At 45.3% G+C, this 16,998-nt stretch overlaps 2 protein-coding genes across 4 annotated transcripts in view; one reads left to right on the top strand and one right to left on the bottom strand.

Moving 5' to 3' along the window:
- plekhh1 (pleckstrin homology, MyTH4 and FERM domain containing H1) overlaps window positions 1-16,998 on the bottom strand; it is a 66,526-nt gene that overhangs the window by 27,372 nt on the left and 22,156 nt on the right. Inside the window, exons 2-3 of one of the 3 annotated variants that reach the window (XM_088356446.1) lie at window positions 12,089-12,211; window positions 9,741-9,867 (exon numbers count right to left, since the gene is read on the bottom strand). The gene's annotated coding sequence lies outside the window, so the exon portion shown is untranslated. Of the gene's footprint in view, window positions 1-534; window positions 733-9,740; window positions 9,868-12,088; window positions 12,212-16,998 lie in introns of those variants that run through there. The other 2 variants (XM_088356443.1, XM_088356444.1) reach the window with 2 other exon arrangements.
- On the top strand, window positions 11,025-15,787 carry zfp36l1a (ZFP36 like 1 zinc finger CCCH-type a). Its single transcript, XM_088356448.1, has 2 exons — window positions 11,025-11,273; window positions 12,531-15,787. The coding sequence occupies exons 1-2, from the start codon at window positions 11,223-11,225 to the stop codon at window positions 13,578-13,580; spliced, it is 1,101 nt and encodes a 366-aa protein (XP_088212574.1). The 5' UTR covers window positions 11,025-11,222; the 3' UTR covers window positions 13,581-15,787.

The following is a 16,998-nucleotide window of genomic DNA, read 5'->3' as shown; positions in this document are numbered from 1 at the left end:
AACGCCTCCACCGAGTGCAAAAAAAGTGCTCTTTGAACTAAAAGCAGTCGGAAAAGTGAAAATACCCGCAAGAACGCGGGTCTCAGGGAAAGTAAAAATCGAGCTTCCTCTTCTAACATGCACGAGATAAGACAGGAAATGAGCTCACATCCTGCTTGCAAAAATGTCCACGCGAAGGAAGGGAGCACATGATGGCCACTGCTGCCCTTAAAGCTCATTTCAAGCAGAGGTGGGAGCAGATTCTGGACTAATCAAGCCCCGCCCATCTGCAAATATGCTTCTCTGTAATATTGTAATGCTGATTGATTATTTCATGGAAGTCTGGGGGCGTCCGTTTTTGATCATTGTTTGCTATTCACGTCAGTCACTGTCCTGAGAGCCCATAAAGGAAACCACGATTTTTTTTTTAAATCAGCAAGCCAAATTTAGGACGTTTTTAAGACATACATGAATCAGTAATTCCTAACAAATACTTGTAAACATCCGGCTCAGATTTATGATTGACTAAATAAAAAGTGATCTTTGCAATCTGACCTCGGACCCTTGGGAGTTGAGCAATGCTGATTGGAAGCCAACGCCGAAACCCACACAGAAGGTCATGCCAGGCAACCAAACAACCGGGGAAAAGGGCCCCCAGGAGGAATCCAAGACTCTGGGCCAGACTAAGAACGCACCTTTTACAAACTTCTGAGGTCTGCCACTTTGGCATTAGGTCAGGGTGACCCTCAGCGTTCCGATAACGAACAACGATCATCCGCCGTTTGAACCCGTTGGACTTTGAACTCGGCTGGCTGGTGCTCAAAGAGGTGACAGGCCACTTGCGGACAGGCTGGTAAACAACGGGGGGGGGAGACACATCGAGGCTAACAGTCATTAATGCTTTCATGGAAAAAGCCGTGTTGCAATGAAGCTCGATGTATTGGCTAATGAATTGCTTGTACTGGGAAGATGAAGAAGACACTTTCTTCCAGTTAGCTTCTGCTGGACAAAGTACGGTAAGATGAATCCAGAAGCGGCCACCAGAAAGCAACATTGATCACTTGCTCTCTGACTTAAGTGTAGCTTAGCTTAAATGGTGTCGTATCAGACAAACTAATTGAGTTTTGAAGCTTGACTTTTATACCATTCAAGGGTCACCGTGAAACACTTGTTTGTACTCCCTCGTCGGCGCTAAAATACAGTAAAAGTTCGAATGATTAGTTTCTCCCAAAGCGGCCGGCCGACGACAACCTCGCTCGGCCGTCCGCGTGATTTATTTGAAGAAATGCGGCGCGTCAAGGCTGCAAAGTTCATTAGCCTGTGACACAAATTTTGCAGAAGCTGCTCGGCCGTGGGGACGTTACACAGGAGAGCGACGTGAAAAGCAGAACTCTAACTTGGACGAGGTCAAGTCCTTAGCGCACCATGAATCAGGCAAAAATCAACAAGCACGGCCCACTCCCACCGGAGTCTTTTTCCATAATCCGCGCACGGGTGACATGGAGCGGCTTCGAAAAGAGGTCATAAAACGCACAGCTCGGCTATTTATAAACCTCCCTGCCAAGTGCCGATGTTTTCGAGACGATGAAAGGTGAGGTCCTACGTCCTAACGTTACCTTCGAGCAAGTCCGTCCGCAAGTGGGCCCGTGCCTACGGGCAGACTAAACATAAACATGCCGTCAGCAGCTTACATTGAGGGTTCGGAGGAGTGTGAACGCGCCGCATGGCTGCTAGCGGCAACATTAACACGCTCGCACATGTGCGGAAACCACGGCGGGACTGAAAAAATCTGGATTAGCAAAATCCCTGTTGCCATGACAACCCATTCAAGTTGAGTTTGCAGTTTATAACCAACACAATGGAACAATTTACTTGTCATTTTTAATAGACTCAAGCAGCTAAATTGTCCGCATCCAAAGAACCGCCGCTATTCGCAGAGGGTGCCCAGAAAGATTTGTTTTTGCCTGTAGCGGCCACAAGATGGCAGTAAAGATGTTATTTTTTTATTAGACAAGGCTATGGCGGAAATAAAATGGCTACCCTTAATTCAACAGTTCTTTGACCCAAGATGGCGCCAAAACAATATTTTTATATTAGACGTGGCTACGGCTTGAGTGCAAAAATCACAAATTGGTGACTTTTCATCAAAAAACAAAATGTATGTTGCTAAAATGTCAACTGCTGAAAAACTCACCTCATCTGTATTATTTACAAAAGTTTATGTTTTCAGGCCTGGAAAGGTCATGCCCATTTCTAAACATGTTTAGAGTGACAAAGTACCACTTGAGCATATTTTCACAGGGTTTTAAGCGTTCAGACGGAAACAATAACAGTATCGTTTTCAAATGTTTCCAGCCGACCCAAACAAAACACACAAACTTGTGCAATCTTGACATCAGTCTGAGGAGCATCGGAAAGACAGGAAGCCTCACCCTCCTCCAACATCCTCCCCGTAACCTGGCTCGTGTTTTTGCCATGATCACGTGATAACTTTCGTGCCTTTCCTATTTTGTTGAATTTCTGGCATACGCACGCGACTGACGAAATTAGCATCTGAAAAAGTGCATCTTGTTCTGATCAGGCGCCAGAATCTTAGCAAAGTTCTCACTTCGCCTCCTCCCCCTCCCAATCCTTCATCTATACTACCCCCCCGCTCCAAAGGCCTTCATATTCCGGGCCCTCTCACTGACAGCTGGCTCTGATTACGGCTGTGAAAAATGGGGCAGTCACTCCAATAATCCTCCCCCCCACCCCACCGCCCCCACAACATTCCTGCAGCGTGACTCCGCACTTTCTCCCAACTGGTGCTGCATGGGCCTGTCGCCGCCTCAGTCCACCCCCCCACACCAACATTCTGTCTTTCCTCAGCTGTCCCGTCTTGAAAAACAAGCATCGAAGTTTATACTCGTGTCCACCGACCAACGAATGTTTTGGCAGGTTTTGCAGTAGAGTTTTAAGAACATCAGTTTGGCTTGTATTCCCGACTGCAAGGCTTTGCCAAGCTTCCCACCTCCATCGCACTCTCGCGCCCTCGTCTTGTTCTAAAGAAAACTAGGCCAGTGTGCGCAGAAAACATAAACGACACCGACATGAAACTCAAGTTGGATGGAAACTTGCGTTGTGATTGTGACGGATGAAAAACGAGGTGCTGGAGAACGACAACGTTAACAATAATATCCAGTCAAAATAAATGTAGTGTCTCGCCACTTATGTTTAAAGTCGTGGTTAGTATTATTTTTTTCGACCAATCAGGTCCATTTGGGTCCGAAAATAGCGTGGGAAACTACGGAAACGGATCTTGTTCTTTGTCAGTTGACGAGAGGTGAACATCAGGAGATGTTCATATCTGTACATCAATTGTTTGGCGTACTCGGTGGAAGCAGTCTAAGTAGTTTAGAAATCGTGTCGATGTCGTGACTGATTGTTTTTTCGATTAGTTGATCAGCAAACTTGCTGTCATGGTGTACAATCATTTGTTCATTGAATTTGTCAAATATTCCAATCGATAACCACGAATGGCAATAATGGAAATAAATCGGGCTTGCTTGACCTTGGTCGGCCCGAAATTAAAACATTCCATTTGATGTCCTTTACCAATTTCCATAATCAATTTTAGCTTGACTGTGCAGCGCGTTTCAAAAAATACTGGCCCCCCGAGGAGCGCCGGTAATTTTCCGCCACGCTGTATTCTATGGGCCGTATCCAAAACGGCTACGTTAATCCCGCCGTCTAACGGCAGATGCCCGGCGTCGGGTTGCACAAACACAATGGAAGCTTTTCCTCATCTATCATGTTGACTAGCAGACCTCGATGTTACCTCGCGGCTGCATCTGTGTCGCTCGTGTAGAATTTCACTGTTTTTTAGTGTTTATCAGCTAACTTTTCGATGGGGGCGGCGCCATTGTTTTGCAGAGGAAATTTTTCAGGGCGTCATATAAGTGAAACTTTGTCAGGGTGGGCGGCGTACTGTACTGTCATTACAGTCTTTATTTAAATGAGCTGCCCACGGTGGAAGCGCCGCTCCGAAACGACATTGTCTCCACCCACTGTGTGACCCACTCACATCAAAACAGCCGCCATGATTCATTCATGTGTGCGAGTATATGTGACACGGGACGTATTTGAAGCAGGTGAATTCCCAGTAAAGCGGCGGGCAAGGAGCCTGCTTGACATTTCATCAGAACTTAGTGAAGTAACTTCACCATTCGCTGTGGACCGAGCCTCAAAAACTTGTGACTCTTTAAAATTGCAGATAATTGCCTTGAATCTATTTTAAGCCAATGATCATGTGCTTAACGCTTTGATGCCATCTTAAAACTAAACTTAAAACTAAACTAACATCAGCCTCCACAAAGTAAATACAAATCCTATTATCCATTTCATTGCTTTGTTTTTGACTCATACAGGTACTTACGAGCTCCTGTTGAAAATTAGACTTGCTCATTTTCTGTTTTTCCTGACGTTTGATTATGGACGGGATGGCTCGGCTAATTTTGCAAGGGCAACAAAAAATAAATTGTCATGCCCTTGTAAGGGGGTATTTTTTTGTTTTTATGGCAGCGACAGAAAGAGAACATGAGGAGCTGCTGCTTCCAATTGGGTTGAGGGCGAATCACGATGGGCTGGCATGTAACTTAGCTTTGCGGCTTCGGGCTGGTCGAGTCTTTGCTAAGCATGCCGTTGTTTACGAGGAGGGGTTGGGGTGAATAAAAACTGTAATTTCTGGGAAAGCCATTGATTTTTTTATTGGCCTTTGTAGATTGTATGAGGCAAAAAAAAAGAAGAAGCCAAACCAGAGAAGGTTTAACAAGCATAAAGAAGTGTTTCCATATTCTGCCACTGTGTGATCTGCGGAAATGAACACCGGTGCATGTTGAAAACGCATCCTTGCTAGTCATGATCACAGAGTGACAGTTCATCCCATGTACAGTTTGCGTGCGTGTTCAAGCTTCTTTTTGTTTTTGCGAATACATTCCTTCATTACCACTATTAAACGACATATCCGATCATAACACTTGTTCTCAATTAAAACTTGTTTTGTTTCGCAGCCTTGATGCATTGGAAATGGCGAGTGTTGACAAAAACACGGTCATTGTTCTACAATGATAAATTAGCCTTGTCGTTTTCACGGCTGGTCGAGAACCGTAATTAAGAACATGGGTGGAGAAAAGTCGCCTCCATAAATGGCGATATTTCCGTTAAATCTTCACATTTTTAGCACAATGCATCATTACTTTATTACTGTGTCATTGATCTCATTGATGTAATGAATATTTATTTTCATGTTCTCAATAGGTTAACCCAAATGTTATGAAAAAGTCTATGTACTGTAGACATGTGCGGCTAGCTGACTAGCTAGCTTGCTAGGATCTGTAACAAGGTTAGCTTACCCGCGTCAAACATAAACACGACTGTGCTGGTGTTCTGCAGTCTCATGACATCACAGTGCTATTATTTACGTGATACACTCAGCTGATGTTTGGTAAACAAACACGATCCAGAAAGTTATGCCCAAGATGAAGTCTGTTCCAAGGAGGAAATTACTCGGCCGTTCGCCATGATCTCGATTCACCAGCTGGAGTTTTTGCTCATTTCCTGATTGTTCCTGGCTGAATGGAAAACTGGTGCGCTTTCTTGGGATCACGTGGCCGTCTGGGAGCAGACGGGAGAGCCTTAGGATCAGATGTTTTCTAACTGTGGACTTTTTGTGGCAGGTGAACAGGAATAAGGTGTCGGATTCTGGTCCTAAAAGCTCTGACTAGAAATCAGGAGATTACCGGACCGATGTTGTCATCGGTGCTAGCAACAATCTCAGACGTGAGTGTCCAGGTTTTGTGCATTTATCGTTTTGTTTTTGTCACGGCTGCCTTTATCCTCGCCTGGTGTTTTCACAGCACTCCTTTGGGAGTCTTGTGGTCATCGCGTCACATCGGCCTCGGAGGACGCAGGGGGTTTGCGAGTCAGAGAATGCGGGCAAACCATCATTAATTGTCCATACGGCTGGCCGCAGCATTGTTAGTGGTCAACCACTGAGCGCTCTTGCGGACGGCGTTCCCACAAAGCTCGCCAAACCTGACGATTGCCCCCAACCACACAAAACTAGTCAGTATTGTTGAGCTCGCGAAACAAAAAGTATGAGACACGATAGTTAAGCTCCAAGAGCCAAATGTCCAGTTCTCCCCCCCGCCACAGCTTTGGGCTCCCTCTGCTGGGAACCGGCCAGACCTGAGCGTCGGTCCAGGTGTCTGGACCATTCGGCTGAAACGGGATAGTCCCTGACTCCTCGCTCTGCGCAGGAGATGATCAATGGGCTTTGTGCGACGTGGGAACAGTGGAGAGCATTCTCCCGGCCTGTCCATCTGTCTCCCATTCTCCGCAGCCTCACAACTGGCCCTGTGTGGTCACTCTGAGATTTGAGTTACACATGAGTCGGACACATGGACCCGAGACCGCTGACCACTTTATCGCAACATCTTTTCGACAGTGATGGATGGAAGTGTTGCCGTTCCCCCGCTACGCTGCTCGCACCACCCACAAAACTCAGCTTGGAAACATTTTGTGACTATTTGATCTAGTCTACATAATGGATTCCAATCAACTTTTTCTTCAACCAATTCATTATGCTGTTCCTTATGGTGTGCCTGCCTCAGCCACCAGGGAGAGCAGTTTAAGCTACATACACATACAAACACAGAAGTGTCTCCACTAATCTCATTGACTCAGTAAATGGGATCAAATGTTTTCTACTGAGGATAAAGAATATGTTCCTTTGAGAATTGTTTGCTTGTGTTCGTTCATATGTTTGCTGCTTAACAATTTTTCCATCAAGTGTTAGCAACATTAAGCTAGTGGCAGAATTGTAATGGAATGTGTTTTAAATGACACAACATGTAATTCTCTTTGTTGTATGTTTAGTTTGGCAGCGAATTTCAACTGGGCGTGGTGTTAAACAGCTTGAACCCTTTTTTTTTTCAAGAATTGTTGAACGTCTGCCAAGCTGCCGCTTATTGTTAAGTGCGTTAAGTAAGTTGCCACCATGCGGTGCTTGTATCAAAGCCCCAAAAAAGTCTGCCCAAAATTGGCACGTACTTGGAAAAAATGTGAATCTCGGGTCAGTTGTATCTCAAGGCACCTCTTTAAATAAAATAAAAATATGGATAACACATTGACGTCACCAGCGCGGCCAAATGTGTCAAATCAGCGTATTTAGTGTTGAACACTCAGCTGTACTGGGGAGTGTTTCGAAAGACGCTCACATGCTGGGCAAAAAGGCGGAAGTTATATAAACACAACTTTTAATAGAAGATGAAGTAACACTGAACTAATCCATGGCGGCGGCTTGTTTGTGTGTTCCATCCGTATCAGCGCATCGCAAAGTATATTTTATCTTCTGCACGGTCGTATTTCTTCTTCAAGACGCTCTTTAATGAGCCTGCGCTTTGCCCAAAGTGGGATTTGGCGAGGTGCACTTTGAAGATGACCGTGCTGCCAGTGTTTGTGTGTGTATATGTGTGAGTGCGTGCGTGTGTGTGCGTGTGTGTGTGTGTGTGTGTGAGTGCGTGCGTGCGTGCGTGCGTGCGTGAGTGTGCGTGCGTGTGTGTATGTGTGTGTGTGTGTGTTTGCGTGACGCAGGGCCACTAATTTGGTGTGTCGCCGTTACGCAAGTAGTTAAAAAAAAACGCCACTTTGACCCGCATGTCTAATCTTGGCGGCCGTCTGCTATTTATGAGCATCTAAATGAGGGGTGGGCAAAGTACGGCCCGAGAGCCACGGACGGCACGCTCCGTGCTTTCCCCTGGCCCCCCTCTGTGTGTTTACACTACTTGGAGTCTATCAGTTGATTATTTTCAAATGTATTTCATCCAATTATTTAATTTATTCTTAATAATAAATAAAAAATTTTCATATTTTTTGGACCATTGAAAGAAATGAAATGGTTGGAAGACTTGAAGAGTGTAAAGAGACAACACCTCACAGGCAGAAAGCTGCCCTCTGTTGAGCACTCAGTGCAAAGCAGCCAGGTGTTCCCGCTTCAACCTCCACCCCTCTTTCATCTACAGCTCGCCAAGATAAAAAGCCTGTCATTACACTTCCGTCATTTATCAACAACCCAGGGCCGAGCCCTCCCGGAAAACAGCGGGAGCTGGCATTGAATGCGAGCCAGCGCGGTTGAATAGCGACAACACAAGTTGGTCCCAAGGGCTCAGTCCGATACGATTTGGCGGGAAAATGCTTGCGCCACATTTTGCTGGGGCCGCTAGTCGAAGGGCAAGGAGTTCACGAGGCGTAAAGCCGTAGATAAAGACAAATCTGGACGGCGAGAGTGAGTCCGATTAGCGTGTCAAATTGATGCCATGCTCCAGAAAATCTTAAAGGGTATAAAAAACACATTAATTAGGAGAATTTTTTATTCTAACCAACCAAGTAAAAGCTATCAGACACTATTTAATCCTCATACACTGCATTATGTCAGGATTAATTGCCCATTAAAAATATTTATCGATCGATTTGATTAGTCATTAGTTGTCGATTAATCGTTGCAACTCCCTCCATTCAAAATACTTTTGAAGATTGTTTTCTTTGAATATTCTGACTTTATGTTTTGCATTTTTACGACTTCCTCGTGTAATTTTAAGAATCGTCTTCACTGTGATCCTAACACGCCTTCATACTGTAAGCTTTTTTTTTTCCTTTGACAGGAGTCATCAATCATTCCAAGTTTTGCCTCAGGGCGTCCCGCGAATGGATTAGCCGCGGAGTTGTCAGATTTTGCAGAAAGTTTCTCAAGTCTTGACGTGCCGCTTGTTGTTGTGCGTCAATGGCGTTTTGGAAGAGGACATCTGACGCAACCTGAAGAGAGATGGCGGATTTGTTCTTTTTTTTTTTTTTGGTGTGTATTACTTTGAGTCAGGAAACAGGTGCCTCCTCCCAAACCTCGGGAGGGAGTCGCTCAGAATCAAGAAAGCACGACACCACACGTAAACAAAAGCGCTGGGTCAAAAACGTGCAAAGTTTCCGTCGTTGGTGCACTCCCTTGCAACAATACGCAAAACTCTCGGAAACCGGGTCGAAAATTAGCTCGAGAGTAGGGTGTACGGAAAGAGAAAAATTGCTTTATAAAGACATTATAAAAATTATATGATTATAATAATTATAGCTATAAAAATTATACAAATATAAATATAATTAAATAAATGAATACACTTCTGTGTAAAGTGCACAACGCTGGTATTTCAAAAGGGGCCGGATGGCACCCAGTCAATGGCCGAGCAGGCCTTTGAAGTGCAGACGTGGTTTCTGGTAAGACGCTCGACTGCGGCAACACTCTGGGCCGGCTCGTAAAAGCCTTTTCGTCTGCTAAAGTTCACACACAACCGTGCGCGCACACAACCAGCCTTGGTCAAAAAGCAATGTGCTACGTTCTCTAACACTTGCTAGCACTGGCCGTTCAGTAGCTGCCACCTTTGTGGAAATCAAGGAAGGACGTTGGAGGGAGCTGGGGGAGAACAACAAAGTCCACAAAGCTCTTGTGCCCCCTCTCCCTCTGTTGCTCCTGTGTGGGCAAAGAAAAGGGAACCTTTTGCCCACCCCTCGCTGCTCATGTCCTCAGGACAATCCAGTGTAGTCAGACACAACCCCCATAAATCCATCCCCCCACATTCTCCTCACCGCCCCCTTCCATTTTTTTATGGAGGGGGGGGGGGGGGCAGGATGGGAGGGGGTGTGAAGGACTGCGGTAGAATTGGGTAGGTTTCACTCACAGTCTTGGTATCTTATTAAAAGTGTTCTTGTGTGACTGCGGTTGAATCAGGTGAGCTCATTCATGGATCAGGTTCTCCTGTCTGATGGAATGACACCCATGTCACGTGTCAGCAGGTCACAAAATGCCTGCGGAGAGGGAAAAGACAACGTTATTTTGTTCATATTAGGAGGGAAAAATAAGTTGATTGTTTTAATATTTTAACTTTCAAATCTTTATTCTGGTAATATTGTCACTTTATACTTCAAAACCTTTATCCACTTTTCTTAGGGAATGAAAACTGTTTGGATGCTTGGTAGAAAGGTGGGAAATGGGAAGTAGAGAAGTTGAAAATGAGTTAACCGCCAACCGGCTTGGCTGGAAAGTCCCAGCAGTGATGTTGGAGTCCGCCAATTAAGAGTAAATTAATTACAGAGAGAGCTGTGGGTGATGGGGGAGGATAAGCACTGTGGCTCCCCACACAAGAGTAAACAACAGCTAAAGCTCACCATAAATCCATTATTTGCACCGACTGCATGGTTTAATTTAATACTATACTCACATTTGCACAGTGTGCAGATTTATTTAACGTTTTACTTACTATTAAGTTTCTCACAACAGTTCCTTGGCTTACTTGACTGCTGATATACTCTCTTACAAAATGTCAAGCACCGTTTTGTTTATTTAAAGGAAATTGAGTTTTGAAAGGACATTGAACGGGATTAAAAAAGAAAGCCTTGACTTATGATATTTGATTTTCTAGTTACATCTATTTGTTATCTTGGTTATTAATTTTATTAGTATTGCTTTTATATTTTGTTTACTATATTTAAATTTTATTTTGTTTAGAATATAAGGTTCTCATGAACAGTTTGGTTTATGGTAAATATGCCCTCCGTTATTAACGCATGCGCAGAAAGTGAACTCACTAGTGTACAAACAGGAAGTGAAAGAAAAATTGAAGTGGAGAAAAGTCTGTTAGGAGAGGAGTACGGCAACTCCATTCAGACAAACTACTCATATCCAAAAAGTTGACAAACACAAATAATCAGCACCAATTAAAATAAGTTGATATGCTGTGTGTAACTACGGTGTTTTGTGGTTTGTCTCACGGCGTACTGTTGCATTCACGAATGCGTGCAGATCTAAATTTAAAACTCGAGGGAGGCATAGTTAAGGAAGACGAAGAAGGGTGGTGACGAAAAAGAAAGGAGGAGACGCTAGGGGGGGAGAAAAAGTTAAACAGAAAGTTGACGCCCCGCACCCGAGGCTCCTCCTGCTGCAGTGTTATAAAGCAAATTCGGAGAGAGCGCGGGCCACTGGGGGAAGTTGTGCAGGGTCAATAACACGCACATACACGCACAGACGCACGCGCAGGGGATCTGCAAATCACGCACACGCGCTCGGTCGGGCAACAAGTCGTGTGCGCAACTTCCAAACAGTCGGGTTTGGTTGGCTTTTTGTGTTGGTTTAGCAACTTTTGGGGGAGTTGGTCACTGCAAAGATGACCACAGCCGTGGTGTCGCCTTTCTTCGACTTCGAAGCAATCAATAAGGTAACTTTTTTTCCCCATTCCCTGGTTGTTGGTGTGGAGGAATGCATTGCTCACCGCCCTCGTTGTGATTTAATTATTCGTGCTCTACTTTAAAACCGATTTGACGCGTGCTTTCCCTGTTATGGAGTATTCTTGTTTTTTTTTCCCAGTCCCATGGATGTTTTTTAAACTTAAAAAGTAGAGCTAGGCGTGCTCGTTACACATGAACGAGCACTTGGGTTGAGCAGTCGGCCACATGCTCGCGTAATCATTCCTCAGATTTGTCTGGCGTGGATTAAACTGTTTTAGCATGTGTCCACCACCGCAAGAAAGTTAGGAACGTGTCTAGTTTTGTGTGTGTGTGAGATTTCCCTCCAATTTCCCCTCCTAAGCTGCCCCCCCCACCCGTGCTTGTCTGAGTGTATAGAGAATTGCAGCGGGATGGCCACTTTTGTCTTTGTAAAGCGCTGCCGCCTCTTTTGTGGGCCTGCCTGCTGGCCTCCTCTCTCAGCTCTCGTGTTCTATTCTACCGAGAGCAGCCACACATTCCTAACCAGGGCAAGCAGCCAAACCAGCTGCCGTTCTTCTATACGGGCCTGCATCCGCTCTGCTTCGTCCGGAGCAAAAAAAAAAAAAAAAAGAGCCCTAACAGGCTTTTTCCTGGTTCAAATTGAAAGAAAATATGATATAGTTAATGCATTTTGTTATTTTTGCCCCGTTTTAGCTCTTCTATTACAAAGTAACATAAACTAGAAGTCCAGGAAGCTGCTAAATTGAACAAAAGTGCACGTGTGTGCAGTTCAGCAGCCAAGTGAAACAACTTGAACGTGACTCGCCTGTTAAATGGTCGTTGAATGTTGTCTCCAGCTGTTTCATTGACACATTTAAGAACATTTAGGCCTTCCGATTTTCATTTGGTGTAATGTACTCGTGCACACTAGATCAGTGCAGCGCTCTCCCTAAAAAGTCAAAACACAAATTGGCAAAAAATGAATGTTTTAAATTAGTTTTTAGTGTAATTCGTCGACTGGAATGTTATGTAATTCTTCTATTATTATGGACTTTTGACAATGCATTTAATATCACTCAGTTTTGGGGTCCTCTTCTTCGAAGGTTGTAGTATTGACTTTGGCGCTACCCCGCCCTTGTGGCCTAGTGCCACAATTGCAGTTAAAAATCAGACCAAACTTTCACGCTGGTTAAATAATAAGCTATAGCCAAATTTGACATGTAGCAAAAAAAAAATTGGCTAATGGAAGTTGGTGTTTGTCTTCTCAGAACAATAAACTGCTGAGCTACAACGGCAACCTGGCGGCCCCACATGGCCACGTCTCCGGCGCCCTGCTGGACAGGAAGGCAGTGGGCTCGCCGGGGGTGTACCAGCGACGACACTCTGTCAGCAGCGGCAGCGCAAAGTTTAACCAGAACCAGTTCCTCAACAGCCTGAAGGTGGCTGAGCACTCGCCGCTCATCACGGGGCTCAGCGGTGGCAACAAGGAGAATCACCTGCGGCTGCGCGATCGCTCTTTCTCCGAGACGGGCGAGCGGCTCCTGCACAAGTGCCTGGGCCCGGCCAGTCCCACAGGCAGCCAGGTGAACTCCAGTCGCTACAAGACAGAGCTGTGCCGGCCCTTTGAGGAGAACGGTGCGTGCAAGTACGGCGACAAGTGCCAGTTTGCGCACGGCATCCACGAACTGCGCAGCCTGAGCCGCCACCCCAAGTACAAGACGGAGCTGTGCCGCACCTTCCACACCATCGGCTTCTGCCCCTACGGGCCCCGTTGCCATTTCATCCACAACGCCGACGAGCGCCGCGGGCCGCCGCTCAAGTCCAGCAACGGCTCGTCGCCATCGACCTGCTCCTCCTCCTCGTCTTCTTCGGGCGAGATGGAGCGGCCCCGGCTGCAGCACAGCTACAGTTTCGCGGGCTTTCCTAGCTCGGCGGGGCTCCGCGACAGTCCGACATCAGTCACCCCGCCGCCCATCTTCTTCCCTGACGACGTGCCTGACTGGCCCAGCAGCAACCCCTTCACCTACTCCAGCCAGGAGCTGGCCAACCTGTTCGGCCCCAGCTTGGGTGGCGTCCCGCTGGCCCCCGAGGCCAGCAACGGGGCACCCCCTTCCCCCACCAGCGGGCCTTACTACTTCCGACCCATGCTGGAGTCGCCCCAGATGTTCGAGTCCCCGTCCAGCCCGCAGGACTCCCTCTCGGACCAGGAGGGCTACCAGAGCAGCTCCGGCAGCAGCCTGAGCGGCTCCGAGTCGCCCACGCTCGACACCACCCGTCGACTCCCCATCTTCAGCCGCCTCTCCATCTCTGACGACTAGACGGCATGCCTCATCTTGCCCCTTTGTATTTTTTGACACGAGGAGACCGGGACTTAAGGCCCCAGGCGAAGCCACTTCCTTGGTGCCGCTCCGCCGCAAAGACGAAGTCAGTCAAGACAGGATCCCCCCCTTCAACGTTTGCCTCCTTACACACCGGCCATCGAGGCTGTCTTTTTCCTGCCTTTTTAACGGCTTGCTGTCCTGTGTGTATGGTATGCTGGACGGGGGGGGGTTGAAGTTGCCCCGGGAATTTTGGAATTCACAGGCGGAACGCCGTCAGCCGCGACAGGGGGTGGGAAGTTAAACACCCGAGACTCGTGCCCCAAAACATTTTCATCATTTTACTCTGACAATCTACGATCCAGGAAAAGTTGGCCCCAGGCCTCAGTTTGGGGAGCACACCAATCAACCAAGTTTGGGCCCCTGAAACCCAACAAACCATTTAAGACCCCAGAGGTTCATTTTGAACACCCTCGACTTCAGTTTGGGAGATAAGGTGACTTGCGACCCATTTTGGGAGCCTCCTTCAATTTGGGAAACAAAGTCACCCCAAAAGTAAATCAAGAATAATTTTTAGAAAACCAGCAAACTCCCAAAAAATAACCATTGCCAACCAATTCCAGCTCCCCGAGCCTCAGTTTGGAAACCCCCAAAAGTTTAAGGACCGTCAACAAATCATTTCATTCCTGCTTATCTCAACACAGCCAGGTTGAGGGGAGTAAAGAAAAAAAAGTGCCCTGCCATGTGTCACTGTGCCAAAAAAAATTAGCAAAAAACACCTGAAAGGAATTGAACCGAAAATCATGAGATTTAACTCCTCGATATTTTTTGTTCCTCTTCCGCCACCTTTTTTTTGAATATTTTTTGCTCTTGAATGTGTAGCAGCACAAGTGGCCTTGGGAAACAAAACCGGGGGACTGTATTGCACTAGCCACCCCCTCCCTCCCCCTATCACACCACCTAAATAACAGAACAAACAAAAAAAACACACAACCCTGAATAGTTGTTAAAAAAAATCAATACAAAGGAAAAGTGCCTAGGGGACAGGGTTTGTGTGTTTTGCGTGGGGGTGAATGGACTACTGTGCTTATGTATGTAATTGTGATGTAGGGTGAGTCTGCAGGAAGGACTTTTGAACTGGAAGTTGGTCTCCACCCACCCTCACCCCCGCCCCTCCCTCACCCTTTCTTTCTCATCCTGTTGCTGGTCACTGGCTTTTTTTTCCTCTATCTTTATTAAGCTGATCATCATTTGCCACCTCACTTGACAAGATCTCCAAGCTCTCTTTTCTTCCTTTTGATAATTATTTTTTATTAATGTTATTATGGTTATTATTATTATTATTATTATTTGAGAACTTTCCAAACCGAAGGTTTTTTTTTTTTTTTTTTTTGCTTGTCACTGCTTATTTAACTTATCAGAACATATTTATTGGTGATCATATGCGTTTTTTTCCTTGTTTTTTGTTTAATTTTTGTATTTATCTGGATAATGAACAATAGAATATATTTTCTTTTATGTTAAATTATGATCTTCCATATTAATCTAAAGATTGTGAAGACATTTTGTCGGTTTTGTTTTTTTCTTTTGTTTTCTCCACAGTTTAATATATTGTACTTCTTCTGCAACAACACTTTTTTGTTTTTTGGTCAAAATAAGTTTAAACTGCGACAAGGAAAAAAAATGCCGTTTTGATTATTTATTTTACGTCTTCCCTTGTAACTGCATTTCCACCGGAATAAACCTGTAGAATTTTTTTTTCCCAACCCACACACGTTTAGAGTGCTTTAGAGAAGTAACTCGGGTGCTTTTCAGAGATTTTGGCTTTGTTTTATGTTTTGTTTTTGGGGGGTAACGTTCCTCCTCTTCACCCAGTCTGCTGTGACCAAATAGCATGAGGGAGATTGAGTTCAAGTGCCTCGTTTGCGTACATTCCAGGTAGCTAAGGACGGTGGAGGACTTGTTTTTTTTCCCCGTTGCCTTCACACATTTTGTGGAAAAAAACAAGTTTGCTGTTGCCTTCACGTTTTGTAAAGAAAAGCAGATTTGGGGGGCAAAACAAAGTTAAATGACAAAAAAATGTTGAATGTAATTTTTTCCAGCCATGTTTGTCACTACAGTCCTGTGCTGTCGCCTGTTTCTTTTTTGTAAAGTATTGATTGCAGTTCAAAGTCAATAAACCCCGTAATTTTTGGAAAATTTTGAAAGGGTGTGGTCGCGTTGTTTTGGAATGCTGAAAATGGAATTTCCCCGTGTGGGACAAATAAAGCAAGATCTTAAAAATGATGGGACTTTTGGACCAAAACTGGATTTGCATAAAATTTTACATGACAACGATGTGTGCCAATAGTCTCTGTGATTTAGTAAAATATTTCACATGAAAATGTTTAGTTTCGCATAAAAGACAGCTAGCATGTAAATGTGCTCAGACGGTCGGCGCCATGCTAACACCTCATCTCGAGTTGCCAGGTTTGATAGTCTCTTGAGACAGACCATGCTAACATAGCCAATTAAAATGTTCTTGGCTGACATCTCACAAAAATGTGCTTAATATTCGCAATGTACGCCAACTCCCAACATGACTGCAACATATGCTAACACCATGAAACCGACATGCTAACATATCTCATTAAAACATACTATGATTAAGTTTGTGACAAGATTTTGTAGGGTGTTTCACAGTGACGCTAGTTGATTGGCGAGTGGTGTGGAGGCGACTGACCCGTCTGTTGATAAACTCTCGACTCTAAAGTACACGTTAGCATATTGATCGGCGATCAATGATGGCGAGTTTAGCCCAGTTTAGCTAACGGTGTTCCCAGTAAGCATCGAATCAACATGGACACTATTGATTCTTAACTCAAACATCACTCGACACCCACGGGACACTTGATCATTGGGGTGGGCAAAGTGTGGCTCAGGGGCCACGTAAGGCCCGTTCCTATTCCTGTTACTCAAATTGGTTAATTGAAATGTGTTTGCTTAGGTGTACCTAAGGCCGTATTCCCACTCATCTCTCCACTTTGGTTTCCCATCCGCTGGGGCATGTTTATCTTCTCTCGGATTGCGGCAAAAGAGCAGCAACAGGAACGCTCCCTTCCCCTTTGCACAATGGAGGGTGCTGACCCGGCACAGCTGACCCATGAAGGCCTGTCCTTGTTGCCTGCATGCCTCCTCACACATGCACACACACGTCTCATAATCTTTGCCTGTCTCCCAGGAATTCCCACGTTGTCACGCTAACCTCACGGCATCCACAATACAGCAATATAATAAAAATAACAATTTTTTAAATAAAATGAAAAAAATACTTCACAGGACAGCCATGTTAAACAAGCCTTTCAAAATAAGGTAAAAAAAAAAGAAAACGCAAAAACTGAAGAAAAATATTTACGTGTACCCGTGATGACATCGAAGT

This window comes from Syngnathus floridae, chromosome 16 (genome assembly GCF_059516105.1).
Source record: "Syngnathus floridae isolate MCC-2025c chromosome 16, RoL_Sflo_1.0, whole genome shotgun sequence".
NCBI classification, from domain to species: Eukaryota; Metazoa; Chordata; class Actinopteri; order Syngnathiformes; family Syngnathidae; genus Syngnathus; species Syngnathus floridae.
This window is presented reverse-complemented; position numbering and strand designations above follow the sequence as displayed.

Coding starts and splice junctions, on each gene's coding strand:
- zfp36l1a (XM_088356448.1), top strand. CDS start 11,223: ATGACCACAGCCGTGGTGTCGCCTTTCTTCGACTTCGAAGCAATCAAT. Junction 11,274..12,530: donor ACTTCGAAGCAATCAATAAG/GTAACTTTTTTT, acceptor TTGTCTTCTCAG/AACAATAAACTGCTGAGCTA.